Source organism: Scyliorhinus canicula, chromosome 4 (genome assembly GCF_902713615.1).
Source record: "Scyliorhinus canicula chromosome 4, sScyCan1.1, whole genome shotgun sequence".
Taxonomy (NCBI): domain Eukaryota; kingdom Metazoa; phylum Chordata; class Chondrichthyes; order Carcharhiniformes; family Scyliorhinidae; genus Scyliorhinus; species Scyliorhinus canicula.
Window position 1 is genome coordinate 185,151,330 of NC_052149.1, and position 26,587 is coordinate 185,177,916.

General features: G+C 44.3%; 1 protein-coding gene across 6 annotated transcripts in view; it reads right to left on the minus strand.

Annotated features, from left to right (window-relative positions):
* Positions 1–26,587, minus strand: part of LOC119965217 (serine/threonine-protein phosphatase 2B catalytic subunit alpha isoform-like) — a 532,569-nt gene that overhangs the window by 331,517 nt on the left and 174,465 nt on the right. For 4 of the 6 annotated variants that reach the window (XM_038795661.1, XM_038795660.1, XM_038795664.1 and 1 more), the window contains exon 2: positions 4,568–4,702. The exons of the other annotated variants lie outside the window; for them this stretch is intronic. In XM_038795661.1, the coding sequence (XP_038651589.1) occupies positions 4,568–4,702 (135 nt within the window). The remainder of the gene's footprint in view (positions 1–4,567; positions 4,703–26,587) is intronic. 6 annotated transcript variants of the gene reach the window in all.

Sequence of the window (26,587 nt, forward strand, 5' to 3'; positions counted from 1 at the left end):
TGCCGTGTCAGTGGGAGGATGCGAAAGGATCATTAAGACCCATTTGCATCCCATTACCGGGCCGAGTATCATGAGCGGAATTCTCTCAGCCCAGGGCCGGACCGCAGAATTCCGCGACCGGCGCAAATCGTGCCACCCCGCCGGCACGCGATTCCCCGCAGAGCGGAGAATCGGCACCAATGGCGCGGTTGGCACAGCGCTGGTCGGGGCCCGCTCTACACGGCCGGCCCTCCGATTCTTGGCCGGGGTGAGCCGAGCAACCGTTGTAAAAACGCCGAGTCCTGTTGGCGCCATCCACACGTCTCTCAGCTGGCAGGAACTCAGCGTGGAAGTGTCAGGGGGTGGCCTGTTTTCCAACCCCGGGGGGCTTCCGATGTGGCCTGGCCCACAATCGGGACCCACCAACGGCGGGCCGGCTTCTCTGGCTGGCGCCCTTCTTTCCTCCACACCAGCCCCTATAGTCCTGCGCCATGTTTCATCGGGGCAAGTGCGTTGAAGGAAGCCGCTGCGCGTGCCACTGCACATTTGCACATTGGCGCCGGTGCCACTGCGCATGCGCGGATCCTGCGTGCCCTGTTTGCACTGGGATCAGCAGCTGGAGTGGCGTGAATTGCTCCAATGCCATGCTGGCACCCTGTAGGGGTCAGAATTGCTGATCCTGAGGCCGTGTTGACGCCGCCGGGAAGCGCAACGGCATTTCCCGATGGCATCAACACTTAGCCTCAGGATCACAGAACTCCGCCCCATATTCTCCAGGCCCGGTGATTCTCCCATCCTCTGGCCGGGAGCCACGTGGCGGAGAATTGGTGCTGGTCCTGACAGCGTGCATTTGACGTGGTCGACCTCATCCTCTTTCAGGGAGTTTCCCCCTGAAGTCCATCGGAGGGCTTCCCTCTCCCGCACAATGCAAAACCTGCCCAGCCCACTGACCACCCCCCCATGACCATCCCCCGAGACTCCCTCAATAAAAAGATCCCCACAGACCCCCTAAATAGGGAGACACCCCCCTCCCAGAGACAACCTAAATATAGAAACGCCCACAGAGACAGCCTGAATAAAAAGACTCTACTCCCGAAACCACTTCAAAGAGAGTTCCCTTCAAGGTTGAAACAAAAACACAAAATAGTGGACAATCACAGCAGATCTGTCAGCATCTGTGGAGACAGAATGGATCTAATGTTTTGAGTCTGGATTACCCTTTGTCAAAGCTGGAGAAAACTGGAAATAGGATCAGATTTACACCGTTATTGGGGGAGACTAGCAATGGGGCTAGATCTAGCCCCCAAATTGATTTGTACATCGGAGAGGTAAGGCCTAGGACAGCCCTCCCACCCTTGCCTAATTGAGGTCTTTAAGTGGCCAATTATTGGCTATTTAAAGGCTGCTTCCCAGGAATTTAAGGATGCTGGTGGGAGTCCAGTCAGTCACCCTGCTCATTCCTCAAGTGGGAAAGGGCTGTGGGCCTGCCTCTGCCCATCAGGACTCCCTCCACTCCACCCGCCCCCGCAAGGTCTGCCACCACCTCACCCCTAGGTGCTCCCTCACCCCTTGACCTTTCCATCAAGGCCCTATTCCCCTCCCTTCACCTCCACAGGATTTACTCGCCCCCCCCCCCCCCCCCCCCCTCCTCCCCCACCCCCCGCCATGAAACCCTCAGGCTCTGCACTTACTTGGTGCTGGACTCTGTGACTTAGAATCTGGATACTGCCGAGAGTCCTAGTCCTGAAATGAGGCCTAGTTTTGTAATAACTTTTTCATCACAGGTTTTGAATTTGTTTAATGCAAGCACTGACTGTTGAGTCAATTTTGGGGAAAAGGCTTACAGGTCAAGTGTTATCTTTGCCAGAACATGCAAAGAAACAGATTTTGGATATTTTGAGGTGGAATTCCCTTATTTATGTGCAGATGTCCTGCGTTGGAGCCATAAGCCTAGATTTTCTGATTGCAATATTATTGGCATTACAGTCAGATAATCTAGGCCATCGACTCTTATTTTAAAATAGCTGAGCTTGTAATTGAGAGTCAGCTGACGTATTTGCTGAAATTTTCCCAAATGTAGGACACCGGTGTCATCAAAAGTAAACTGGAGCACAATGATTCTATTACACAAAGAGAGGAAGCAGGTTGACAATCCTGGAAAAATTCTTCATATCCACCCTGGAGCAGCAGGCAGAGTGAAAATATTAGCTCCCAATTTGTAAGAATAGCATAAAAATAGGCTGAAGCTGCCCTGTGATGCAGAAGCACACGTGTCAATAGCTCAGGGGTAGACCATGCCAAATTTTGTGATGAGAATCTCTTCCACTAATTTGAATGGACTCTTGTCTGGAGTAAACCCAGCAAAAACCCAATCATCCAAAGTACTTAAAATGCAGCATGTAAATTTTATTTTGCTGCACAGGATGCACGGGAAATTACCATTTTTACTGAAGAAATTAACCACTCAGTCAGGTCCCACGCCTCTCCACACATCAGTTTTTGTGCGATCTTATGTGAAATCATGCTTGGGCCCTGCTTAGTACATTTTTGTATTTAATCGAACCCTTCAGAGCAATGCAGCCTCTGACTCACACAGAAAACGAACAGCACAAAATACAGCATGCCATGCCATCAGGTGGGCCAGATCACATCACCGATTTGACAGTCCCAATTGTTTACGTTTAAGAGAACTCCTCAGATTTGTCGGTTATTGCAGCACAATGCACGCTGAGGATTCCAGAGCAAATCTAAAAATAAATATGATGTAGCACATGAGGAGATATTAGGGCAAATGACCAAAATACTAGATCGTTTTTAAGGAGTGTCTGAAAGGAGGAAAGTGAGGACAAGAAGCAGGGAGGTTTAAGGAGGTAATTCCAGAGCTTAGGTCACTAGGCAGCTGAAGGTATGGCCACCAATAGTGGAGCGATTAAAATTGGGGACTTTTCACAAGGCTCGGACGAGAGGAATTTGAAAACAAGGCCAGATTTTGCATGGCTTCAAGTTTATGAAGGGTAGAATGCAATATGGTTTAAATCTCAACAAATAGAGGTGTGGAAAAATCTAAGGATGTCTAAAATTTTTCAAAAGCATCACAATTATATTTGGTTGACAAAATATTGACTGTGAAAGTTACCAATCCCACGTTTCATGGGCAGCACGGTAGCATTGTGTATAGCACAATGGCTTCACAGCTCCAGGGTCCCAGGTTCGATTCCGGCTTGGGTCACTGTCTGTGTGGAGTCTGCACATCCTCACCGTGTGCGCGTGGGTTTCCTCCGGGTGCTCTTGTTTCCTCCCACAGTCCAAAGATGTGCAGGTTAGGTGGATTGGCCATGATAAATTGCCCTTGGTGTCCAAAATTGCCCTTAGTGTTGGGTGGGGTTACTGGGTTATGGGGATAGGGTGGAGGTGTTGACCTTGGGTAGGGTGCTCTTTCCAAGAGCCGGTGCAGACTCGATGGGCCGAATGGCCTCCTTCTGCACTGTAAATTCTATGAAACTCCAAATAAAATAAACAGGGTGGCAATAATACTTACTGCACCACTGGATTTTTTTTCACGACCAGGATAATTAACCTGCTATTTCTTTTGCACTACAGTTTATCACATATAACATTAATTTTTACTTAATTAATGTTAAACACTGTTGATGTTCAGCTCCATTTTCCCAGAGCTTGCTCCATGCAATACAGTGACGTAGCAAATCATGCATTATTGTAAAACTGAGTGCCAGTGTGGGTTCATTTATAGCGGTCTCATCTCCGAGTCAGGAGGCCATGCATTCAAGCTTCATTCATAAACTAAACCTTCCAATATAGTACCAAAGGACTGCTTCATTATTAGAGTTATTTTGTTTCCGATGAGACGTCAAGCTGATATATGTCTGTTCTAATGGAAAAATACATCCCGTGACACTATTCTCTTTGTAACCTGGGCAATTTTGTTTACCCAATTACAGCATAAACAAAGTCACTTCATTGCTGTCTGCGCAATGTTGCTATGTGCAAAATGGATGCAACTTGCTGATCCACGTCATGTGAAATCATTGCATGGCAAGTTCTTCAACAAATGATTGGGCACTACATAAGTGCAAATCATGCTCTTTGGGTCTTCCATTGTTTACTGGTATACATTGGAGCAGCTACTGACTTATATAAAATAGTGAGTGACTGGGAGAAGAAAAAATGTAGCAAAGAAATTTGGAGATTTGTTCTTTAAATTTTAAGTCAAATGATAATTCGAAAGTCAAAAATTCTTTCAGGTTTACAATTATTTGTGAAAGTTTTTTTTTTAAAAGGCATTATTTTACAACGTGCTTTAATAATTCTGGGGAAGCTTTTTTGCTTTGTGAAATGTTATACAAAGAAACACTTTAAGAGATGTCACATGCTTAAATGGGGCGTGGAAAACATTTCATGTCATAAATAAGGCATGCAGGTCATTCCCAAATGATCTTTTTCTTCATTCTAGTCACTTAACCCATAATATTCTATTTATGCTGGGTTTTTCAAAATAAAATTGGTGATTCTCATGAGTATTCAAGTGACGAGAATGAAGGAAAATTCAGGACTTTAACCATTCACTTACTTTTACGTTGGAAAGAAGAATCCTTTGTGACTTCATGCTGAGCTGTTGGGTTCGTGCTATAAGCGGATGTCTGGCTCAGGATGGTGCTGCCGTCCGTAGAATGGGGGTCTCTGTTCTCACTTTGAGCTGTGTACACTAAAACAGAAATTTGTGTGATGTATGTATGTGTGCATCTGAAAATAATTGATTTGGAATTGTTCAAGTCATTAAATGGTGGCTAAAATTTCTACAAAATATACTGCCACATCAATACAGTACATGTTGCCTCAACTTTGGTGACTGTGTCTTGGATTTGAATACTCGGAGATTTTGGACCACACATTTCATAAAGCAAGCATCTTAAAGAAATGTATTGTTCTACATAAAATATGGTTGTTCAGTTTACTACAAAGCTCAATCCTTTGATTTGAATAGTCCCCGACATGACTATTCATCAATTAGTGCAAAATGTTCTTCTAGTACCCCAGGGAGCTAGTTTGAGAACTTGAGAACACATGCTTTGTATTTCTTCAGCCTTCATGAGTCTTAGCCTCATTATGCCACAACCTCAAAAAGGACATCTACCCCCGTTACCAAAGCCACCTCCATGAAGCTCAATTTACTCTTCCTTGCCAAATCTCTCTTATTGTGAAAATGGATCACTGCCTAGGCACTCTAGCTACTTTATGGGGTAACCAGCTAATTACCATTACAGATTTTTCTTTCTTTCTTTTGTGGGATGTCAGCATCATAGGCAAGGCGAGAATTTACTGCATAACCATGAGAAAGTGGTGGTAAGCTGCCTTCTTGACCTGTTGCAGTCCATGTGGTATAGGGACACCCACAATTCCAGAATTTTGTCCCAGCGAGCATGAGGGAACAGTGTGATATTTCCAAGTTATGATATGTAGGTCCAGAGGAGGTTCACCAGAAAGATCCCTGGAATGAAGAGCTTTCCATATGAGGGGCGGTTGAGTACTCTGGGTCTGTACTCGTTGGAGTTTAGAAGGATGAGGGGGGATTTTATTCAAACTTACAGGATACTGAGAGGCCTAGATAGGGTGGACGCGCAGAGGATGTTTCCACTAGCAGGAAAAACTTGAACCTAAGGCCATTGCCTCAGACTGAAGGGACGATCCTTTAAAACTGAGATGAGGAGGAATTTCTTCAGCCAGAGGGTGGTGAATCTGTGGAACTCTTTGCTGCAGAAGACTGTGGAAACCAAATCACTAAGTGTCCTTAAGACAGTGATAGATAGGTTCTTGATTAATAAGGGTTTATGGAGTTATGGGGATGAGAAACATAATAGTCATGATTGAATGGCAGAGCAGACTTGATGGGCCAAATGGCCTAATTCTGCTCCTATGTCTTATGTACTTTTGATGACTTGAAGGGGAAGTTACAGGTGGTGGCGTTCACTTGTGCCTGTTCCCTTTGTTCCATTAGGCTGTAGATGTTATGGAATTGGAAGGTGCAGTCAAAGGGGTGAGTTGCTGCAGTGTAACTGATAGATGGTGCATACTACAAACGGTGGTTGAGAAAGTGAATTCCTGAGTCAGTGGATGTGGAGCTAATCAAGCGAGCTGCTTTATTCTGCACAGTGTAAAACTCTTGGAGTGTTGTTTTGAGCATCAATGCAAGCGAAGAATATTCCACCATACTCTTGACTTGTGCCTTGTAGGAAGTGGAATGGCTCAGGGGGGTCAGAAATTAGTTATATCCTGCTGAATTACCAGTCTCTGATGTGCTCTTTTTGTTACGGCCCTGAAGAACTCCTGCAATGATAGAGGCCTAATGAGTTGTGTGCACAGCTTGTGAGAATATTCTTTGCTTTCTCTGCATGGAACATGGAGGGAGTCTTAGGTACATTATAGGTTTCTGACCTCCACAATGAACTTCAGCACATCAGGCACCAACCATCACATTATTTGAACTTTTATAAAGCCCCAGGTCCATCCAAGCTTATAATACTGCTGCCATTCCCTTTTTATCATTTATCATTCCACCTTTGGCATTTAAACTCTGTTCCTAAAAATATGGAATATCTCAAGACAGGAAGAGATCAAGCCTGTCTCGACTACCTTCTGGTCTTCTTAGCTGTAACAAATAATCACGGTGGGGGGTGAAGATCGTGTACTCCTCTTTTCGAGAGGCGGGGCGGCAGCAAGGGCAGAAAATCATGTTGGAGTCCCAAAACAAGTTTTCCTCGAGGATAAGTCAGTTGTTTGAAGGTGTGGAGGATACTTGTGAGCTGTGTGGGAGGGGACCAGCCAATCACGTGCATATGTTCAGGTCTTTCCCTAAGTTGGAGAGATTTTGGAGGTCGTTCTTCAGCACAAGTCAGCGGTCTTGCTTGTGGATTTGGAGCCCAGTCCCCTTGGGGGCCATATTTGGGGTGTCGGACTTGCCGGAGCTGCAGACTGGAGCGGGGACAGATTTGTTGGCCTTAACCTCGATGATTGCTTGCAGGCATGTCCTGACGGGGTGGAGGTCAGTTGCTCCACCCTGTGCCTTGCTGTGGCTGGGGGATCAAATGGAGTTTTTGTATCTGGGAAAGGTGAAACTTGCTTTGGGGTGGGGGGGGGGGGGGGAGTGAGGGGTTAGACAGCAGTTAGGGTTTGCTTATACTACATTTCAAGGAGCTGGTTATTGCCATGTTAAGTTGGGGGGGGGGTGCGAGGAAAGTGGGGCATTTGGTTGAGGTTACTGGGGGTCGTTGGAGGTCTGTGTTTTTTTTTCTTTGTTATATTGTGTTTAAAATGTTAAAATATTAAAAACTTGAATGAACTTTTTTTTTAAATGGCTTTACCAATGACAGGATTTCCCCGATTGATTCCACCCCCCCAACCGCCAACACCAATGGCGGAATGGGAATCCCGACTTTAAAAATTGGGATTCTTATCTGCAGACATTTTAATATAATCTTCAGGCTCCTTTCCCTCTTTCTCCCATGTTGGACTGTCCATTCACGCCGGCATGCATTCACAACAGGTTCCCCACATCATGATACAGCCCCCAGGGGAAAGATAGACATGCTTGGGCAGTACCGCAGTGCCAGGGTGATGAGTTCTGTTGGGTGGTGGGGAGGGGGTCGGCAAGTGAAGATTCTGTGATGGAGTGAGTGGTTGTTTCAATTTCTATTGTTTTACATTGGGGCACCCTTTCACTGTGGCACCGTTTAGCATTGGTCCATACAAACAAAGGCCCCGGGTGGTCAGGCTTTGGGAACAGAGTACCCTGGCACCCCCAATGCCACCTGGGCACCTTGGCACTACCACCCAGAAAATCTGGCAGTGCCACCCTGACATGCTTAGGAAGTAGCCTGGCACTGAAGTACCAGGCAAAGTGCCAGGAGTACTGCCAAGGCACCCAGATGTCACTTCCATGCTGGCAGTGGCGGTGTCCTGCCCTTGAGATGGGTTCAGTGGGCTCAAGGACCCCCTAATTGGCATGTTTAGACGTTGGAGGGGTCCGGACACCACGTGGGGGGCTGGAAGATCGGGGTGACATTTCGAAATGATGCCCTGATCTCTTCCTGCACTGACGAGCTGGGGCGGTGTATTCACCCCCCGAGGCCCCACAAAAGTCCTGTTTGATAGTGAGGTCACTCTCGACGCTGCAGGCTCTGAGAAACACCCTACTATTAACACCCAAAACAGGACTCAGGGATTTTCTTTCCGTTAAAGCGCGCCCTGTGCTCTAAGTTGCCAGCGTGTCATCGTAGGACCCGTCCCTTACAAATTTTTTTGTCTAAAAATACAACAGGAACACTCACGAACACTACTGGCTGGCTAACACTTTCCCAAAAAATGGCAAAATTCCTTCCAGTGTGTTTCAACGCAATAAAATTGTAAATTTCTACACTGGAGTCCCAAGTTACATCTCCTATACCTCCCTTGATAGTTGGTTCAAATTCCAACCAACATCTCAGTAAAACAATATTTTGTTTCATCCTTCATGAATTAATCTCTTCTAAATTTATATTCATATTTCTTATTCTGCCACCGGATGATCATCATACCCCTAAACTTCACCGACGTAAAAACCTTTACTCTCTATTAATCAAATGTTTCAGCCTATCCGCATATGTTCTATTCGCTATACCCTTTGCATCATCTGTCCAACTTTTCCAAATCAGTTTCATTGGGCGGGATTTTTTGGGTCCATTTGCTGCAGGCTCAAATCTTGTTATAGTCCTCTTGCGCAATTTAGTGGCCATAACAGGATTGGCACCAGGGAGATCTCGGTTTGAGACCTTCCCTACTCCTCACCAGTGACATGATCAGTTATGGATATGAACCTGATTTTCCTAAATTAACATGAATTTCAATATCATTGAACAACTTTACACCCCAGCATCTGGCTGCGTGGAATGCCCTCCCCCCCCCCCCCCCCCCCCCCCCCCCCCCCGGCGGTGTGAAGTCACACCGACGCTATTCACTACTGGTTTTCAAAAATGAAAACCAGCCGTGATAACCATGCCGGGGGTACAGAGGTGGCCTGGAGGCCTTGGGGCTGAGTACAGGCTGAAACATTGCCCTGGCACACTTGGTTACCCTTCTCCAGTGGGGGATGGGGGGGGGGGGGCTTCCCCTTATGTGTGTGGGGAGGGAAGAGGGGTGCACTCCGATGAATGCGTGGGCAGTGGGAGGAGGGAGAGGGAGGAGAGTGCCCCCCTGCAATTTCTGTGTTGGGGGGGGAAGGGGGCGGGGAAATCGCCTCCAAGCTTGTGGTGTGGTCCTCCACGGCCATGGAGAGTGGGAGGGAGTTCATTTTTCTCACTGATCGGGGCGGCCTTTAAAGATGCGGCCAAATCTCTGTGTAGCTGGGCTTTCCGGCTCTATCACGCCCCATCTGCCAGCAAGACTGCAAACCTATGGCTTTCTTTTGACAGGGTGCCAGAAAATCGGACAGAAAAACTGGCTGTGTTTTTGGAGAGGCCTTTTGGCCATTTTTTTTTTGCAGAAAATTCTTCCCAGCATGTCTGTGGCACGAGTTCCCAAATGTCACACGGTGGCGCAAATTGTGCTGTGAAAATAAGTGTGAAGCTAACGCCACTCAGTGTTGTTCACTCACAACTTAGACAGCAACTTCCATGAGGTTTATGTAAATGTGAACATTTGGAAGTTGCTGTCCAAGATGTGCTGTTATTCCACAAGCTACACTAAAATAGCATCTCACTGCCTTGCTCCCCATTTAAATAGCATGAAGTTCAAATGCAAGTCTAACAAAGCAGTGGGTGGTGTTCATTTGGCGCTCACAGCAAATTCTGTATCCTGACCAACGCTCTATATAATTACAGGATTACTTCTTTGAGTTGCACTCCTCAGGCATCCTGTTTATAATATGCATCTAAAATACATAGTGTGCAATGGGTATATTCAAAATATACATTTATTCTAGAACGCTGATGCAATAAATCAGGAAGTGCAGTGGCTGTTTCATGAGTTACACAAAACAATTAACATAAGCTTGTGTTGGGGGATTTGTTTTCTGCTTAAAATAGCATTTGTTCCATGAGTGATCACATTTGTGTTTTTGAAATGCATCCTGGACTGCAGACATAACATAATTTACAAAAAATAAAATATTGCACTTATATGTAGAATGGATGCACAAAAGCAATCATTGGCAAGCAAAGCACTTGAAGGTATTATTTTGACATTGATCAACAGCCATCATGTGATTTTGCTGGGATTTATTTTTTATTAAACTGTTACTTTCAGCATTGTTAAATTCACATACGGTAATTAATTATCCCATAATATTTTTGAGGTTCAGTGTTTTCCTGTCATTATAACTGGTTCGGCACCTTTCCTAAAATCAGGGTTAGTTTTTTTTTTATGTATTCTGTTCTTGGATGTCGGCGACACTGGCTATGTCAGCATTTATTGCCCATCCCTATTTGCTCTTGAAAAGGTAGTGCTGCGTCACCTTCTTGAATCACTGCATTCCAGGTGGTGCAAGAACTTACACAGTTCTGTTAGGAATGGAGTTCCAGGCTTTTGACCCACCGACAGAAATGGAAAACAATATAGTTCCAAATCAGGATAGTGTGTGGCTTGGAGGGGAACTTGCAGGTAGTGATGTTCCCAAATATCTACTGCCCTTGTTCTTCCTGTAGGTAGAGTTTCGGGGTTTGGAAGGTGCCTTGCCAGCTTTCCACAATGCATGTTGTATACGGTATACACAGGTGCCACAGTGAGTCAGTGGATGAGGGAATGGGTGTTGAAGATGGTGTCTATAAAGTGGGCTGCTTTGTCCTGGATGGTGTTGACCTTCTTGCTGGATCTGCACTTATCTAGGTAAGTGGAGAACATTCCATCACACGGTGGCACAGTGGTTAGCACTTCTGCCTCACAGCGCCAGGGACCTGAGTTCAATTCCGGCCTTGGGCGACTGTTTGTGTGGAGTTTGCAAGTTCTCTCAGTGTCTGCATGGCTTTCTTCCGGGTGCTCCGGTTTCCTCCCTCAGTCCAAAGATATGCAGGTTAAGTGATTGGCCATGCTAAGTTGCCTCTTAGTGTCCAAAGGTTAGGTGGGGTGCTCTTTTGGAGGGCTGATACAGGCTCAATGGGCCGAATAGCCTCCTTCTGCACTGTCGGGACTCTATGATACTGACTTGTGCCTTGTAGACGGTGGACAAGCTTTGGAGAGTCAGAAGGTGAGCCACGAGCCACAGAATTCCCAGCCTCTGACCTGTTCTTGCAGCTACAGTATTTATATGACTAGACTAGACCAGTTTCAATGGTAACCCCCAGAATGTTGATAGTGGGGGTTTCAGCGATGGTAATGCAATGGAATATTAAGGGGAAATGGTTAGAGCCACTCTTATTGGAGATAGTCATTACTTGGCACTTGTGTAATGTGAAAGTTACTTGTCAATTATCAGCCCAAGTTTGAATGTTCTCCAGGTCTTGCTGCATATGAACATAGGCTGCTTCAGTATCTGAAGAGTCACGAATGGTGGACATTGTCCAATCATCAGGGAATATCCCCACTTCGGACCATATGATGGAGGTCATTGGTGAAGCAGCTATAGTTGGGCGGCGGACACTACCCTGAAGAATGCCTGCAGTGATATCCTGGAGCTGAGATGACCTCCAATAACGGTAACCTTGGTGAAAGTATGACTCCAACCAGTGAAGGGTTTCACCCTGATTCCCATTGACCTCAGCCTCCTTGATGCCACATTTGGTCACATGCTGCTGTCACTCTAACCTCAACTCTTGAGTTTGTTCTTTTGTTTGTGTTTGAACTAAGGCTACAACGTGGTCAGGAGCTGAGTGGTTTGGTCAGAACCCAAACTGAGTATCAGTGAGCAGGTAAACTTTGAGAAAGCTTTGCTGCTTTGACAACCAGTGAGCTTTGATAAAGAGTCATCCAGACTCAAAACGTTAGTTCCCTTCTCTCTCCACTTTATAGCTACAAGAATGGAATTGTTTGGATCGGCTTAAAGAGTTTATAATAGGTCATAATAAGCAAAAAAAAAGGGTTACGGGGATAGGGTGGAGGTGTGGGCTTGGGTACGGTGCTCTTTCCATGGGCTGGTGCAGACTTGATGGGCCGAATGGCCTCCTTCAGCACTGTAAATTGTATGATTCTATGAATATATGCGCTACAACACAATAGCTTACAACCGCTTAAAAAACATGCACTACAATATTTACACTGTTCGAATACCGAAATAAATCAACAAATAATAGCTTAGCCTTTGTAATGATGAAAATGGAAGCATAAAGCAGAGTTCACACTTATAAAGAAAGTTAAAAGATTAGATGTATATGACTTGAGATATGCATGAGTGAATTGAACTCAAATAGGACTGAGCAGCTACTTATATGCAGGTAAACAACTACAAAAAATCATTTTCCTTTTTTTAATACCTCCAAGGATGTAGTTATCAAAAACAAAACTTTCAAAAAGTAGTAATTTCTGTTGTAGAACTGGCATTTGGACCACATTTAAAATGCTTGTAGATCTTGAATTCATACGTCTATTTAAAGTATCAGTAAAGACATAAATGTTCTAATTATCCACATTTGTGTTATTCCTGCAATGACTGGAGAAAGCATCAGTGATCAACGTTTCAGGGTGCGAAATTGGATATGCCTTGTCCATAATGAAAGACAGTCAAATATGTAAAAATACCAAGGAAATAAACTTTACTGCTATATGTTACATGCAAATGTGAGGGTCAGGACATCGGGCTACAAGGGGGAAAGCCCATTAATTGTTTTTGTTAAAGAAACAAAGCCTGGGGAGCTGGATGGTGTAATATATGAGACACTGGGACTGAAGGAACAATGGGTTACCCTTGCCTGTTTAATTTCTATGGAGATGTGGCAGGGCAAATTGGTGGAAGAGGGAAATCAAAATGACACAGCACACTTGGCATGGCACACTCAACAGGAGATTTGCAACCTGTATGAGCAGAACATGAAATTGTGTATCCCCTGAACCAATAATATTGTGAAATGACTATGACTCAAATATAGGAATGTCACACCATTCAATACATTTGAATGAAAGAGTTAAGATCCCTGTCAAGACTGTAATTTCCAAAAACATATTTGAATTTCCAGTGACTGACTAAAAGGATCATATGGCAAGTTAAGGTTTTTTACTGTAACAGGCAAACTAAAATTAACCTCGTCAAAATAATATTTATCAGGCAATATATACTCTAAAACAGGGTATTTCAAACTTCTGACTGTGACCTGCGGGTCGATCGCGGGCAGGTGTTGGGAGGGTCGCGCTGTTCCCAATCGCAGGAGAAGCGCCCAACAGTCGCGACCGGCTTTAAATTGAAAATAGCAGCCGCAACCAGCTTTTAAATTGAGAATGCCGGTCGCAACCGGCTTTTAAATGAAATTATGCAGTCTTCCAGCCAGAAGCAGCAGCAGAGAGCAGACCATGTGCCCACAGGTACACTGACATAACGCGCGTCGCTACTTTAGCGAAATATCAGAGGAGAGATTCCTCCATTTTCTGGATGCGAGCAAGCAAGGCAACAGGACTATGAAGAACTGAAGGTGGATCGTTTTGTTACAGGAAGATAGGACCAGATACACAAATAGGACAAAGCAATGCTAGTGCTGTCTCCACACAAAGCTCCAGGGCCTCTGGTTAACAGCCAACAAAGAAAAAACTGAAATTGGGAACAAAGCAGTATAAAGATGATTTCTTGAAGTATGGCTTTGTTAATTGTGCCAATGCAAATCAGGATGCAAAGTCCATGTGTGTTATATGCAGGGAAATACTAGAAAACAAGAGCTGAAAATGCTCATAACTTCAAAGACGTTTGAAGACGATACTAGAAAAACTGTAACCCAATATCACAATGGCTGTCGATTGACTTTTCCCTTCCCAAAGTCCATCTCCATAGCAATGTGAATCAATCGGGGCTTGAATACAGTCAGGAGTCCTGATTAGCTATCTTGTAAATCCAAAATTCCATTCCACCTTGCAATGAAAGTGACAGTTAAAAGGATAACTGTTAATAGAGCCTACCTTTCCTAACAGCTATCTGTGAGACTTAGAGACATGGGGTGGAATCCTACCAATTTTATCAAAGCACTGGTTCCAGTGAGAAAACCAATGAGAATCCTATCGGTGCCAATGGTGGGAAAACTCACCTAATTTCAGCCTCTGCAACAAATGTATCTTTTCCCCATGTGATTCATGTCACGCTCGTGGCGGTTGCCTCTGATTCACTCACCCCGGAAAAACGTGATCCATGCAATCAGTGGGTGCACCTTTTAAACACCTCCGCAGCCACACACCTTCCCATGTCCCAACTCCATTCGGGGATGACTGCCAGGAAGCCAGCACCAAGACATTTGGAGAGGGCCCTTACAAACTCCTGAATGGTGTGGAGCAGAACCATGGCATCCTGTACCTGCGTTCCCGCAGACGCCCATCGACCAAGGTCACCACCACTGCCCGGGAGGCAGTGCTGCAACAGCGAGTGAGTGCTCGCTGCCTAAGTGGATGGGGTGATAGTGCCAGAAGATGAATGACCTTCTTCACACAGCCAGGGTATGTTTACCTCCTGATGTATAACGCTGTACCCGTCTACACACCCTTCACACCTCCAAGGTGATCTCTCATCCAGCCACTTCACGGATTCCGAACATGGTGCAAGCCTCTCCCATCATTTATTCCCATCTCGCTTCCCTTGCAGGTCAATCAGTCGACCAACCTGGACCATCCTCAAGTCCTGTGGACAATACAGGCCCAAGAAACTCTGAAAGAGACATCTTGGAAACAAAAATCAAGGAAGTCTCACAGCTGTCACCCGCACCCTCCACCAGTGCAGGTACCCATACCTCGATGGGATTACCTAGTAGGCAGGCTTCTGGGTCACCAACTGGTGAACACCTTATAGCTGAAGATCCATAGCAGGTGGAGGAAGGAATGTCCCAGGGAACCAGCACTCGAAGGGATGCTGGCACCCAGGACTCAGCTGGGCCCCTGACCGATGACGTGCCCCTGGGTCCAATCATCCCTGAGCTGATGGGAACTGCAAAAGCAGAGTCGCAAGCATCAGGTATGAATAACAACATCCCTCCTTGGACTGCAAGGCCGACTGGAGCAGTTCCATCACCTTTGACCGAGTATATGGTGCTCTCACTCCAATGAAACAAGACCAACACTGCGAGGGTGGCATCCACAGTGAAGGCCCTGAGCAGGACTGTCCTTTGCAGAGATGTCAGTTCCATGGTTCAGCTCAAGGCCTCCACGGCTGAGGACATGAACACCATGGTGCAGGTCTTCAACTGTATGGTGCAGGCTGTGAGTGTCAGCACCAGAGGATGTTTTGGGCTTCTAGATCTCACTCCAGCAGCCATTAAGAGGAACAATAGGGGCGCAGTCCAGGGGCTTCCAACCAGAAGATCCCGAGGGTGCGGAGCCCATCTGACATCCCCCTCCCTGTGAGTAACACACCTCTAGCCCCTAACACTGGAGCAGGGCAGCACTGCAACCCATGCAGCCTGAAAGTAGACCTGGACCGTCAAGGTCCATGACCCCCCCCCCCCAGGGAACACATGCCAAGGCAATCTCAGGCAATAGGGGGGAAGAGGGCAGCAGTCCGTCTTAAACTCAGATGTGAATCCTGGGGATACACCTAGATGTAACGGGAGGTTGAGGAAGAGTAAGGAACTATGGGCATGTAGTGGGTAAGTGTTAAGAATTGGGGAAAATTAAAATTAAAAATGAAATTGGGATAAAATAACATAAAAAGGGGAGTTGGTAAGGGCAACTGTCAAATAAATTTTGAGATGCAAATTAGCATATCAGAGAGAAAAGCAAGTGTTTACCTCTGTGACTGAAGGAAAACAATGGGGTATAAAAGAGGTAACTTCAAAGTGGAAAGATAAAGGGAGGGATCTCCGTTCCTGAGACTAAATGTTGACGCCGGGGCAGGTTTCGCGGACTTCCACGACAGCAAAACTACCACCGCACCTGGACCGATTCAGCGTCTGTGCAGGGGCTAGCACCAGCACCACATGGAACACAATTGATTTCAATGCGAAACTGTGTGTGATTTGCCAGGTCCGTGATTGACACGCGGGACGCTGACAAGCTGCAGCCTCACATACACATTACACTCCCGACACACACTCATCCCAGCCAGCAAGGTGACACTGGTTGCACTGGAGCGTGCCCATCCCACTTGTGGGTCAGCTGGGGCCAGAGGGGACCTAGGGGGGATGGTCTGGGGGACACCCATACAACCTGTCGCCCGAGGTTTACAGTGGGCAGTCAGCAGTGTGCACAGCCACTTGGCTGCCTTGCCTGTCCACCTTGACCCCACAGCCCACTTCCTGGCCACCCATTGCTACTGCCCCCGGCCCTGGCAGAAGCCCCCAGCCAGCGGCACAACTGTCAGCAAACTATGGCGTTGTTGAACATTTTCCATGCCCCCTCTCTCTCCCTCAGCAGCCACGGCACCTGTTTCACGATTTTTAAAAGCATAAATGAACCTCGCTGTTGGGAATTCGCCCCAGTTGAGGCGAAGAATTGAGAGGCCCCGGAGAATACTGGATCAAGCCTGCTAATGATATGCCAATGGCGGTTACTGTATGTGCATTCTGGAATACATTGACACCACTGTAGAGGCACCGGAGAATTGCAATTTTCGTGAAACCAGTGCCCGCCACGATTTTGGCTTCAAAATTGATTCTCCACCTAATCGCGTTTTCCAATTCCGGTGTCAGTCGACGGAGAAACCCGCCCAAGGACATTGACACATATATGCTAAAACCCAACCACATCGTGCATAACATCAAAAGGAATAACATATCCACAGCATAATAACTAGGGAAAGAGACACAGCCCCATCACAGCCACAGCCAGCAAAAAGATATGGCAGATTTTGCCTATTTCCCAACCTGGCAAATAACTTGTGCACGGTAACTATCTGCCGGATTTAGCTCATACAGTTATATATATTTGGTGTTGGTTGGGAACAAAGGGCCATCACAGAGTTCAGGGAAAAAAAGTGGTAACATCAGGAAACATCAAAGCTTGTGCTTTGACAAAGGGCCATCTGGATTCAAAACGTTAGCTCTTTTCTCTTCCTACAGATGCTGCCAGACCTGCTGAGATTTTCCAGCATTTTCTCTTTGGTTTCAGATTCCAGCATCCGCAGTAATTTGCTTTTATTTTCTCAGGTTACTGTATAATCATTTTTAGTGGTTTTGAAGTCTGTCCATTAACCAGTCCTCAATCTATGTTAATATCTTCAATCCAATAAATCTTAATATTGCATATTGGGCCCAATCTAACCAAATGGGACCAGAGTCCCATACCGAGCGTGTTTAGCCACGTGTTTCCCGGCATTTGCAGCGCCGAGAAACAGCCTGCTATCTAACTCCCGTCCGGTTAGACACTGGGCCTCAGTGGGGAACGCACCCTTGAGGCTGCACTCAGCCCTGTTTTCTGCTCTGCACACTGGAACTCCCAGGTGCAGCAAGAGATCGGGACACCATTTTTAAATGTGTTCCAATCTCGAGCTCCCAATGCAACCCTCAAAACCCCTATGCCCCAAATCACGATAAGAGGGTCCCCCCCCCCCACCCACCCCCCCCCCCCCAACCCCAACCTGCATCCTCCCTACACCCGCAAAGTGCTGCTGAGGGAGGCAGATGAGTGAAAATGTGCCTCAGGGGAATTAACATCTGCTGAATGGAAGCGTGTATCCAATAGTTCTGATTTCGGCCCAATCAAGAACCATTATTTTGCAGAGGTAGAATTTTCCTAGCATCTGATGGTCCCTGACTGAGTTTGGAGCCTAGCAACTACATGAAGGCAGCTCCAAGGCACATTGGAGTCTCTTCTCTAACACCAAACCATCCCCCATCCCCCATGAATATCATCCATTCTACATCCATGCCAAATCATGTCCACAATCCATCCCATGTCACCTTATATCACGTAGGCCACCTCATAGCTACTCCCCAGTATCTACCATGCAAAGACGCCAGGAGCTATGTGGAGATGAAAGGAAGGTAAACTTCGAATAATCTGATGCTGCTCTCACTCATACCCACTTGATAGTGGAAAAAACACTCCCATTAATTAAACCCATTCAAAGCCTTCGGGTTAATCTCTTTTAAAACTATCTTCTAATCAGATTCTACATCAAAGACAACTTATTTTGAAAAGCCTGTTTCAGCTGCCAATTAAAATGTGAACTTAGAATTATCGACTGACCAAATTGTACCATTGAAAACTCAGCCAAGCGTTCACATTATAGTATTAGCCCTAGGGAAATGATAACAAGGACCCCTTTTGACACTACATGAACAGATGCTGAGTTTTTAAAAAACCTACCCGGGATGACCTGTCAATAAAAGCAATCCAGAATAAGATCTTTTGTAACTCCCATTGACAGTTTAAACTTTTTTCCATGTTTAAAGAGCAGGGGGTTTAAAGATATTTGTGATCACGACACTAAAATAGAGCCTATCCACCCTTCAATATGGTTTATGTCTACCCAATAAATCTGCGACTCCCACACTGCTGGCTAAGGCCCCAGTAACTGTCAGAATTGGACCCATCTGAACTCAGCATAAAGTTCAACTGGCCCTGCCGATTCAGGCTTCCATCCTCTGATTCACACCCCACTCCTGCCCTTGCCAGCAAAAATTGGATCTCTCAAAGATGGTGGCAGCATTTCTGCACCCAGGTGCCTACGGCCATTTTTAAATGTCTCCAAAGTTGGCCTGACTCCGTGAAAATCCAGCCCAAGATTTGTGTCCTCCAATTTGTACAGCATTTCTGAGCTTTACTTTTTTTTTTACACATTATTTTTAAAAGCTCTTTTGAATCAAATAATTCCCAAGAAATTAACATTTTTCATAAAGAATTTAATTCAGTGAGGCAAGGCATGTGATTAGAGTAACTATATTTTGCTGGTTTATATTAAAATTTCAAAAGCGCTCAAAAGAAGTGAGGTGTGAATGTTACTTGCCACTATCAGTTCACGCTTGGATAGCATCCAGGTCTTGCTCCAGGCGGGCATAGATTGCTTAATTGTTTGAAGAGAATGCAGCTCAGTACTACAATGATCAGCAAATAATCTCACTCACTAAAGAGTGAAGGTCATCACTGAAGAGAGTTGGCTCTACCTTGAGGAACTCTTGCATCTTTATCTGGGATTAAGTTGATTGGCACCCAACACTCGCAACTATCTTCATTTCTGCCAGGTATGCTTCCAACTTTTGGTGAATTTTCCATCAGTCCTCATCAGTTTCATCAGGGCTCCTTGATGCCATACCTGGGTGAATGCTGCATTGATTGCCAAGGGCAGTCACTCCAGACTCATCTCGGATTCAACTGTTGTGTCTATGTTTGGGCCAAGGTTGTAATGAGGTCTGGAGTTGCGCGGACCTGATGGAACCCACACTGAACTTGATAAGAAGGCGATCGTTGAGTGAGTGGCAATTAATAGTACTGTTTACATCTCCTTTGATCAGTGGGTGTGAAAGAGTCTATGGCACTATTTTGAAGTTATCCCTGGTAATTCTAGCCAATATTTATCCCACAATCAATATTACAAAAACTGACAATCTGGTTTCAATGTTTATAACAGTGACTACACTTCCAAAGTACCTTATTGGCTATAAAGTGGTTTGATGCATTCTGAGATTGTGAAAGGCACATTGCAATTGCAAATCCTTATTTTCTCATTTTTTTTCTAACTTACTCATATCAGGCCCAGACCAAAATTGTGAAATTCCACTCACTGTGCTGGTTTGGGAAGTTTGCACTAATTTTCTCGGTCTCACAGCCACACTAGTAAGCATGTTTTAAAAGGTTTTTTAATTCAAAAAATTTTGAATTTACTGAGCAATTGACTGGTATACATCAATTAAATAATTTTCAGTGATTTAAAATTAGGTTGCTCACAGGAAAAGGACTGAACACCCTTCTTAAAATAACTGGATTTTTAATTTGCTCTTGGGCTGAACATTTCCAGGTAGTGCAAAGAAACAACAAGACCTTGGCACCGATAGACATTTTTTGATACATGTTACACAATTTGTCACTGTGCACTGTAGGAGAGCTCAGTGGAACAGCTTTGAGCACTCCACAGACCAAGAAGGCTTCTGATGTTGTTTCTCTGGCATCCATTATTTAATGATCTCTGTCAGTGAATTGAACTTCTCAAAGAACTCGCACAGATCACAAAGGCAGTAAAGTCACAGTTGAGCATTCGGCATCAAAGACATTGACTATGGCTCCATGCCATGTCTTGAAAATCTGTATATCCAACTGTTGCATTATTTCCCATACTCCTAAGATATCAGACTTACTTAACAGAGAGATAGAAATACTTTTCCTGTACGTGTTTAAGATACTAGAGGGCTGATTTTAATCATGCCTGCTGAACACGAGCAAGATTAATGGGCAAGTGATTCAAAAGAAAGCTTTCTGCTTCACTTTGTGTTCTTGACACATTCCCAGCCCTTGCCATTTTAGCTGTCTGGTTTTCAAAATTGTTGAGGTGCCTGGTGGAGGTAGGCAGGCAGGGTCACCATTATTTATTTTTAAATTGTTGTTGCCCCTGTAATGTAAGTAGGACATGGAAGTGATTTTAATTGTTGATTACAGTGGTCATGCAGCTCTGAATGCACGCACAAGTGGAAAAAGGATCAGGAATGTACGCATTTTAAACAATGCTTCTTACTGAGCCAGCAGAAATGCCTCCCCCCGTTTCCTAACCCAACCCCCTCCCCACCAACCTTTATACCCTGATGTCCCTTCTGGTGGCCTCTTGTCACTGAAATCCCGCACTCATTACCTAGCCAGGTTGCAATTCCCATCAGATTCGAGCAGAAAGCCAGCTTCCTGCATGAAAAAGCCCAGGAATTACAATCTCTACAGGTTTCCTGCCATTCACTCTAGCCCTCAAATGCTACATTCACAATTCAACTTAAAATCAAACTTTAATTATTTCAATTGGTCTATTCCATTCCCTTTGACCTTTTTTGTGTAAGGGTTAATCTGGTTCAATCAATCACTGACGAATATTTTTTTTTGCAAGCTAATGGTTTGGCGATTTTGGATGAAATTGGTTTACATCAGCTGTGCAAACAGGCTTATTGCAAATCAGCAGCTGATTTTTCAGTGGTCAGTTTTTAGTTCCAATTTACTTGGAAAATATCACCCAAGAATTTTGGTGCCCAAATAAGCAAAAGTGACAGTGAGGCAGGGGTCTGTATTTTTGCCAGATGGTTCTATCCTCAAACACGGTATTTACCAACTTTTGCAGAGACGGGAATGGGGGGCGGGACATGGACATTTCACGAGGGCATCTGGCCATTTAAATCATCAGCTACCTCTACTCAAGTTGAATTTTGGTAGCCCAGGAGTGTGAAACCTGAAGTGCATAGAGTTGACTTGGTAACGGCAGCTTAAACATTGCACATTTCTTTGGGTAGCCAGGGTACCACTGTAGAAAAGTAAGGTGCAGCTCAAAAAATGGTCTCAGGGCACCTTGCAGGTGGTCTGGCATTCTTTGGCGAATGAAAGGTGCTCTTTAATTCTTATCAGTAGGTTTAAATATGTGCAGAAGTGACTCAACTCCTAAACTGTCAAGCCCATTGGAAATGTCAACAGACATGTAAAAACAAACTGTTAGAACTGTCAAAAGCAATGTCAATGTGTTACAACCCCAGTTGGGAAGATCCCAGAATGGAGTCCTGGCTTAAAAGTCCGTAACTTTACTTCTTTTGTATAAAACATGGAGGAACAGAGTCACAAGACCACTAATTAGTTTTAACTACAAGAAAACAAAATTATGAAACATGAAAAGTTGGATACACTTTACTCCCTCATAGTTTAACAAGTACACACAGATTTTAAGATTAACACAGATTACAAAGAACATCTTAAGCTAAATTCTCCCAAATTGTAGTAATTTCTCACAAACCTTAACCTTACTGCAGACATCTTTCATGTCTCTCTTGATCCAATGCCTGTCCAACTCTCTTGTGACTTTACTGAACAGCAATCTGTTCTGGTTCCCAGTTTCCTCTGTTCAGTTAACTCCAGATGTGTTAGAAACTTTTTTTAATTTCCCTAGTTTCCTTAACTAGCTGAACTTTAGCTTTCCAGCATCTGTTTTGTTAACCATTACTCCATCGTATGGCTTTTCTCTGAGCAAGGCTGAGAGAGATGTTCCCTCCTTAGCTTTCTAAAACTAATTGCTTCTAGCAGAACCGTGAGAGCTGCCTTCTGTCTCACTACTTATTTCAAACTGAAATCAAATTAGCTAAACTAAAACTTACAAGCTTTCGCACCTTACAAGGCCTCATTTGCTAAGCAACCATTGCCGGTTTATTTACTCTTCACGCCCTCTCGAAGCACAATACAATCACAGGTGGAATTGAAACCAACTCTGTTGACATAAGTCTGAGGGCTTACATTACTGATTTTACAACTATTCATAACACAGTAGCGTGAATGCCATTTCACAGTTTGGACTGGCAACTACAGTTATAGACTCATGGAAATGGGACTATGAATTCTAAAGGCCGTTGTTATAATGGATTCTGCAGTTGAATTAAATGTTTGTTGTTATAAGGCTTTATGTAGTTGAAGGAATATAAATGTAGTGAATTGCATTTTATGAATGAGAGTTTTCTTCCAATATAGTGAAGTCTGCAATGGATATTTCAAACTTTAATTTATAAAAACTGTGTCATGTCTGCATGGATCCTGAAGACTGCCTAAGTTGGATACTGGGTAATTTGGCATGGTAAGTCTAAGTGCAAGTCATGAAACAAAGGAGAAAATGCTGGAAAATCTCAGCAAGTCTGGCAGCATCTGTACGGAGAGAGAAGAGCTAACGTTTCGAGTCCAATGACTCTTTGTCAAAGCAAGTCATTGTGAATGGAGAGGTCATTGGTTGGCATAAGTTGGCACTAAGTTGCCATTAGTAATAAAGGGCCATAGAGTGTGGGTATAGGGGCATAAGTTGCCATGGAAGATATGAACTGATATGACAGTGGTTGCAGGGTATTATGGCATATGGGTTGGCATGAATGAAGCAGGTGGAGTGTGCAGGATGGCAAGGGTGTGAGAACTGGAGAAAAAATTCACGTTTCATTCTTTTTTTTAAATTTGAACACAGTGGTGGAGCCCCGAAGCAGGCTTTCTGCCAAGCTTGCCTTCACACTTCTCATTACTTCCAAGGTCACCCACCCCGACTCTAATATAGCCCAACCTCCCGGATTGAAGATCTGACGTCTGGGCAGGCAGAAGTGGGGTTAATGGACATAGGAATTCCCCCCCATCCGTGCACCTGACCTGCAATGAAGTTACTGTGAAAATCCCCTCATCGCCACACACTGGTGCCTGTTCGGGTACATAGAGGGAGAATTTAGAATGTCCAATTCACCCAACAAGCACGTCTTTCGGGACTTGTGGGAGGGAAACCGGAGCACCCGGAGGAAACCCACGCAGACACCGGGAGTACAGTCTCCGTACAGACAATGACCCAAGCAGGAATTGAACCCAGATCCCTGGTGCTGTGAAGCAGCACTGTGCTATGGTGCCGCCTACGGTCCAATCTCCAAAAATAATTTAAACAATTGTTCTGGAATCTCAATACATTAAAGATCGGGCAGAGTGAGAAATTGGTTGCTGATTTACTATGAATCTGTTTCGCACTGCTGACATAGAGCAACTCCACTCTCTATGTTACCCTCTAACGTCCAGACAATTGCGGTAAAGTAAACAAAAGCTCTGAATTGCGACTTAGTTCACAGACTTTAATCTTCTTTTGCCACATCACTGAATTATTCCCCCTACGGTTATTCTTCCAGGTGTGGTTACTCTCGACAATTAGCTGCTTTAAAATCGTTATGAAAACAAACCCACCCAGCGAGGCATAATATATGATGCTGTTCAACCTTTTCTCCTGAGAATACCACTGTTGCAGATATTAGAGTTCGGTGAGGTTGCAACATGATGGCTATGAGCAAACCCCTAAGCAGCTGTGAAACAGTTTTAAGAACAGCATGTATATCTGCAACCAAAGGATATATGTCATAAAAAAATGGTTCTAAAGAATAAGTGGTCAAATAAACTTCATGAATTTTGTAATATTATTTGAAACAGTATGCAGCTTAGACTTATAGAAATAAAGTACTTCATGTATCATGGGCATGTCCCAAGATACATCCACTCCCAATGAATTACTTTTGAAGTGTGAAAACAAAAAACACGAGAAATACTCAGCAGGTCAAGCAGAGCTAACATTTCAGGTCGATAATAGTTAGAGTATTTCCACCATTTTCAGTTTTTATTTCAGATTTCCCACAGCTACAGTATTTTGCTTTTTCACTCCTGAAGTGTAGTCAACATTGTTTAGTATGCAAACATCGCAGCCAATTTGGACACAGTAAGGGGCTGGTTTAGCTCGCTCAGCTAAATCGTTGGCTTTTAAAGCAGACCAAGCAGGCCAGCAGCACGGTTCGATTCCCGTACCAGCCTCCCCGGACAGGCGCCGGAATGTGGCAACTAGGGGCTTTTCACAGTAACTTCATTGAAGCCTACTCGTGACAATAAGCGATTTTCATTTCATTTCAGTAAGGTCCCAACAAAGAGCACCAACAGTTAATTACTTTTCGTGCTGCTGGCTGATGGGATAAATGCTGAACCGGAAAAACTCTACTGTTTACTTCAATCAGTGCAGTTGGATCATTACTGTTCATTTGAACAAGCAAATTGAGCCTCAGGTAGGAAGACAGTTCCTCATCAATGCAGCACTCCCTCAGTAGTTTACGCACGCACTATTTGCTCGAGTTATGAAATGGACTAAACCAACATTCTTCTGGCTCAGAGCTGAGTACCTCCACTGATATATTAAATATTTATCTTCTTGTGCTTCTCCATGAAGTGAATTAACATGCTATTAAATTAGGACATGGTCAATGAGGTTATACTAGAGAATGCATTTTCCAATAAGATCAGTAAAAGCTGCACTGTTGCAACAACACACTGGAACATTTTCTCTTGAAAATACAAATGATCTTTTTTTACTCTGCACATTTTCTGCTGTGGATTATGAAGCAAATGAAAAGAATTCTCTGGCCTCCCCACGCGTGTTTCACGGCATGGGAGGCAGCCGACATTGGTTGGTGGCGGCGTGTTCAGGTCCCGCCGCTGTCACTGAATTTCCCACTGAATCCACCCCACGCCGCCGGGAAACCCGCGGCGGGGGATGCGCCATCGGCAGGATTGGAAGATTCCCCGGTGGAAACAACCTTAAGATCTCGTCCAATATGTTTTAAGTACTGAGAACTAAATTATCTTGACCGCATTAGTAAGGGGAATAGAAAACACATTTATAAAACCATTTTGAACATAGATTATAGCTTTAATGAGGGCTTAATTCTGGGATGTCTCCTGTTGTGCTGTAAAAATGTTGAATAAAATTTTAAAATATTAAACAATGTTATGCAATTAATTGTACAGCTGGAAGATAGTCTAGCATGTTATTCAAATTGAATTAAAAGTTATTGAATTGCAATGGTGTACGAGTTGAGGATGGTGCCACTAAAATGATTTTGAAAACCACATGGGATATAATTGAAGTGAAGCTTTTTGGGGGGGGTTTTCAGAAAGCACGATTTGGGGCTTTTTCAGAAAACAAGTTTTATTTTTATGTTTTTTTTGATTGGTAGCTTTTGTTGACTGCTCCTTGTTTTATGGCCTTTGTAGTCTTCCAATAGAGATTTAAGTAACCATTCTACTCATTTTGATTAGAATGTTCTCTGTATGTTCAAATCAAATTTGCTGCAGTATGAAATTGAAGGTAATGACTTGTAGATATGATACTGAACGCCACATAGAGAGGTATGATCCCCAAACAGTGATATGCAAAATATGATATCCAAAGAGTTATATTTGACTTATGGAAGTATAATAGATAAACCACAAAGTTGATACAAAACTTTTCTAATCCTGTCAGTAAAGATCCTATGACATTACTTACATTGACTTGGATGTTCTACCAGAGGATTGGTATTTTACAAAGAAGTATTACAAAGGGATTTATTGAAATTAATCCTTTGATCTGACAGTATTGGGATATGGTGTCACTGTTCAGCCATTCATTGACTTGAGGTTTAAGGCCAAGAGTTACAAGGTACCAGGAACACTGAGGAAATAGTTACTTGAAATATTGGATTGGACCATGGAATCTGGGGAAATAGTTACTTGAAATATTGGATTGGACCCTGGAATCTATCATTAGAAAAGAGATCTAGAACCTACACTCATTGGTGATGTGGTCTTCAAGGTCTGGGATCATTGTGGATAGTTATACTCTTAGAAAACACTGGGATTACAGTATAGGAATATGTGTGAGTTCCTCCCAAGATCCACATCATCACAGTTGCCAGTCTTCTGCCAGTTTGGTTCTCTCCATGCAGTATCAATAAATTGTTGGGTACATTAGACACAGCAAAGCCTAAAGGTGCTGACAAACTCCTAGTTGTAGTGCTGAAATCCATCCTCC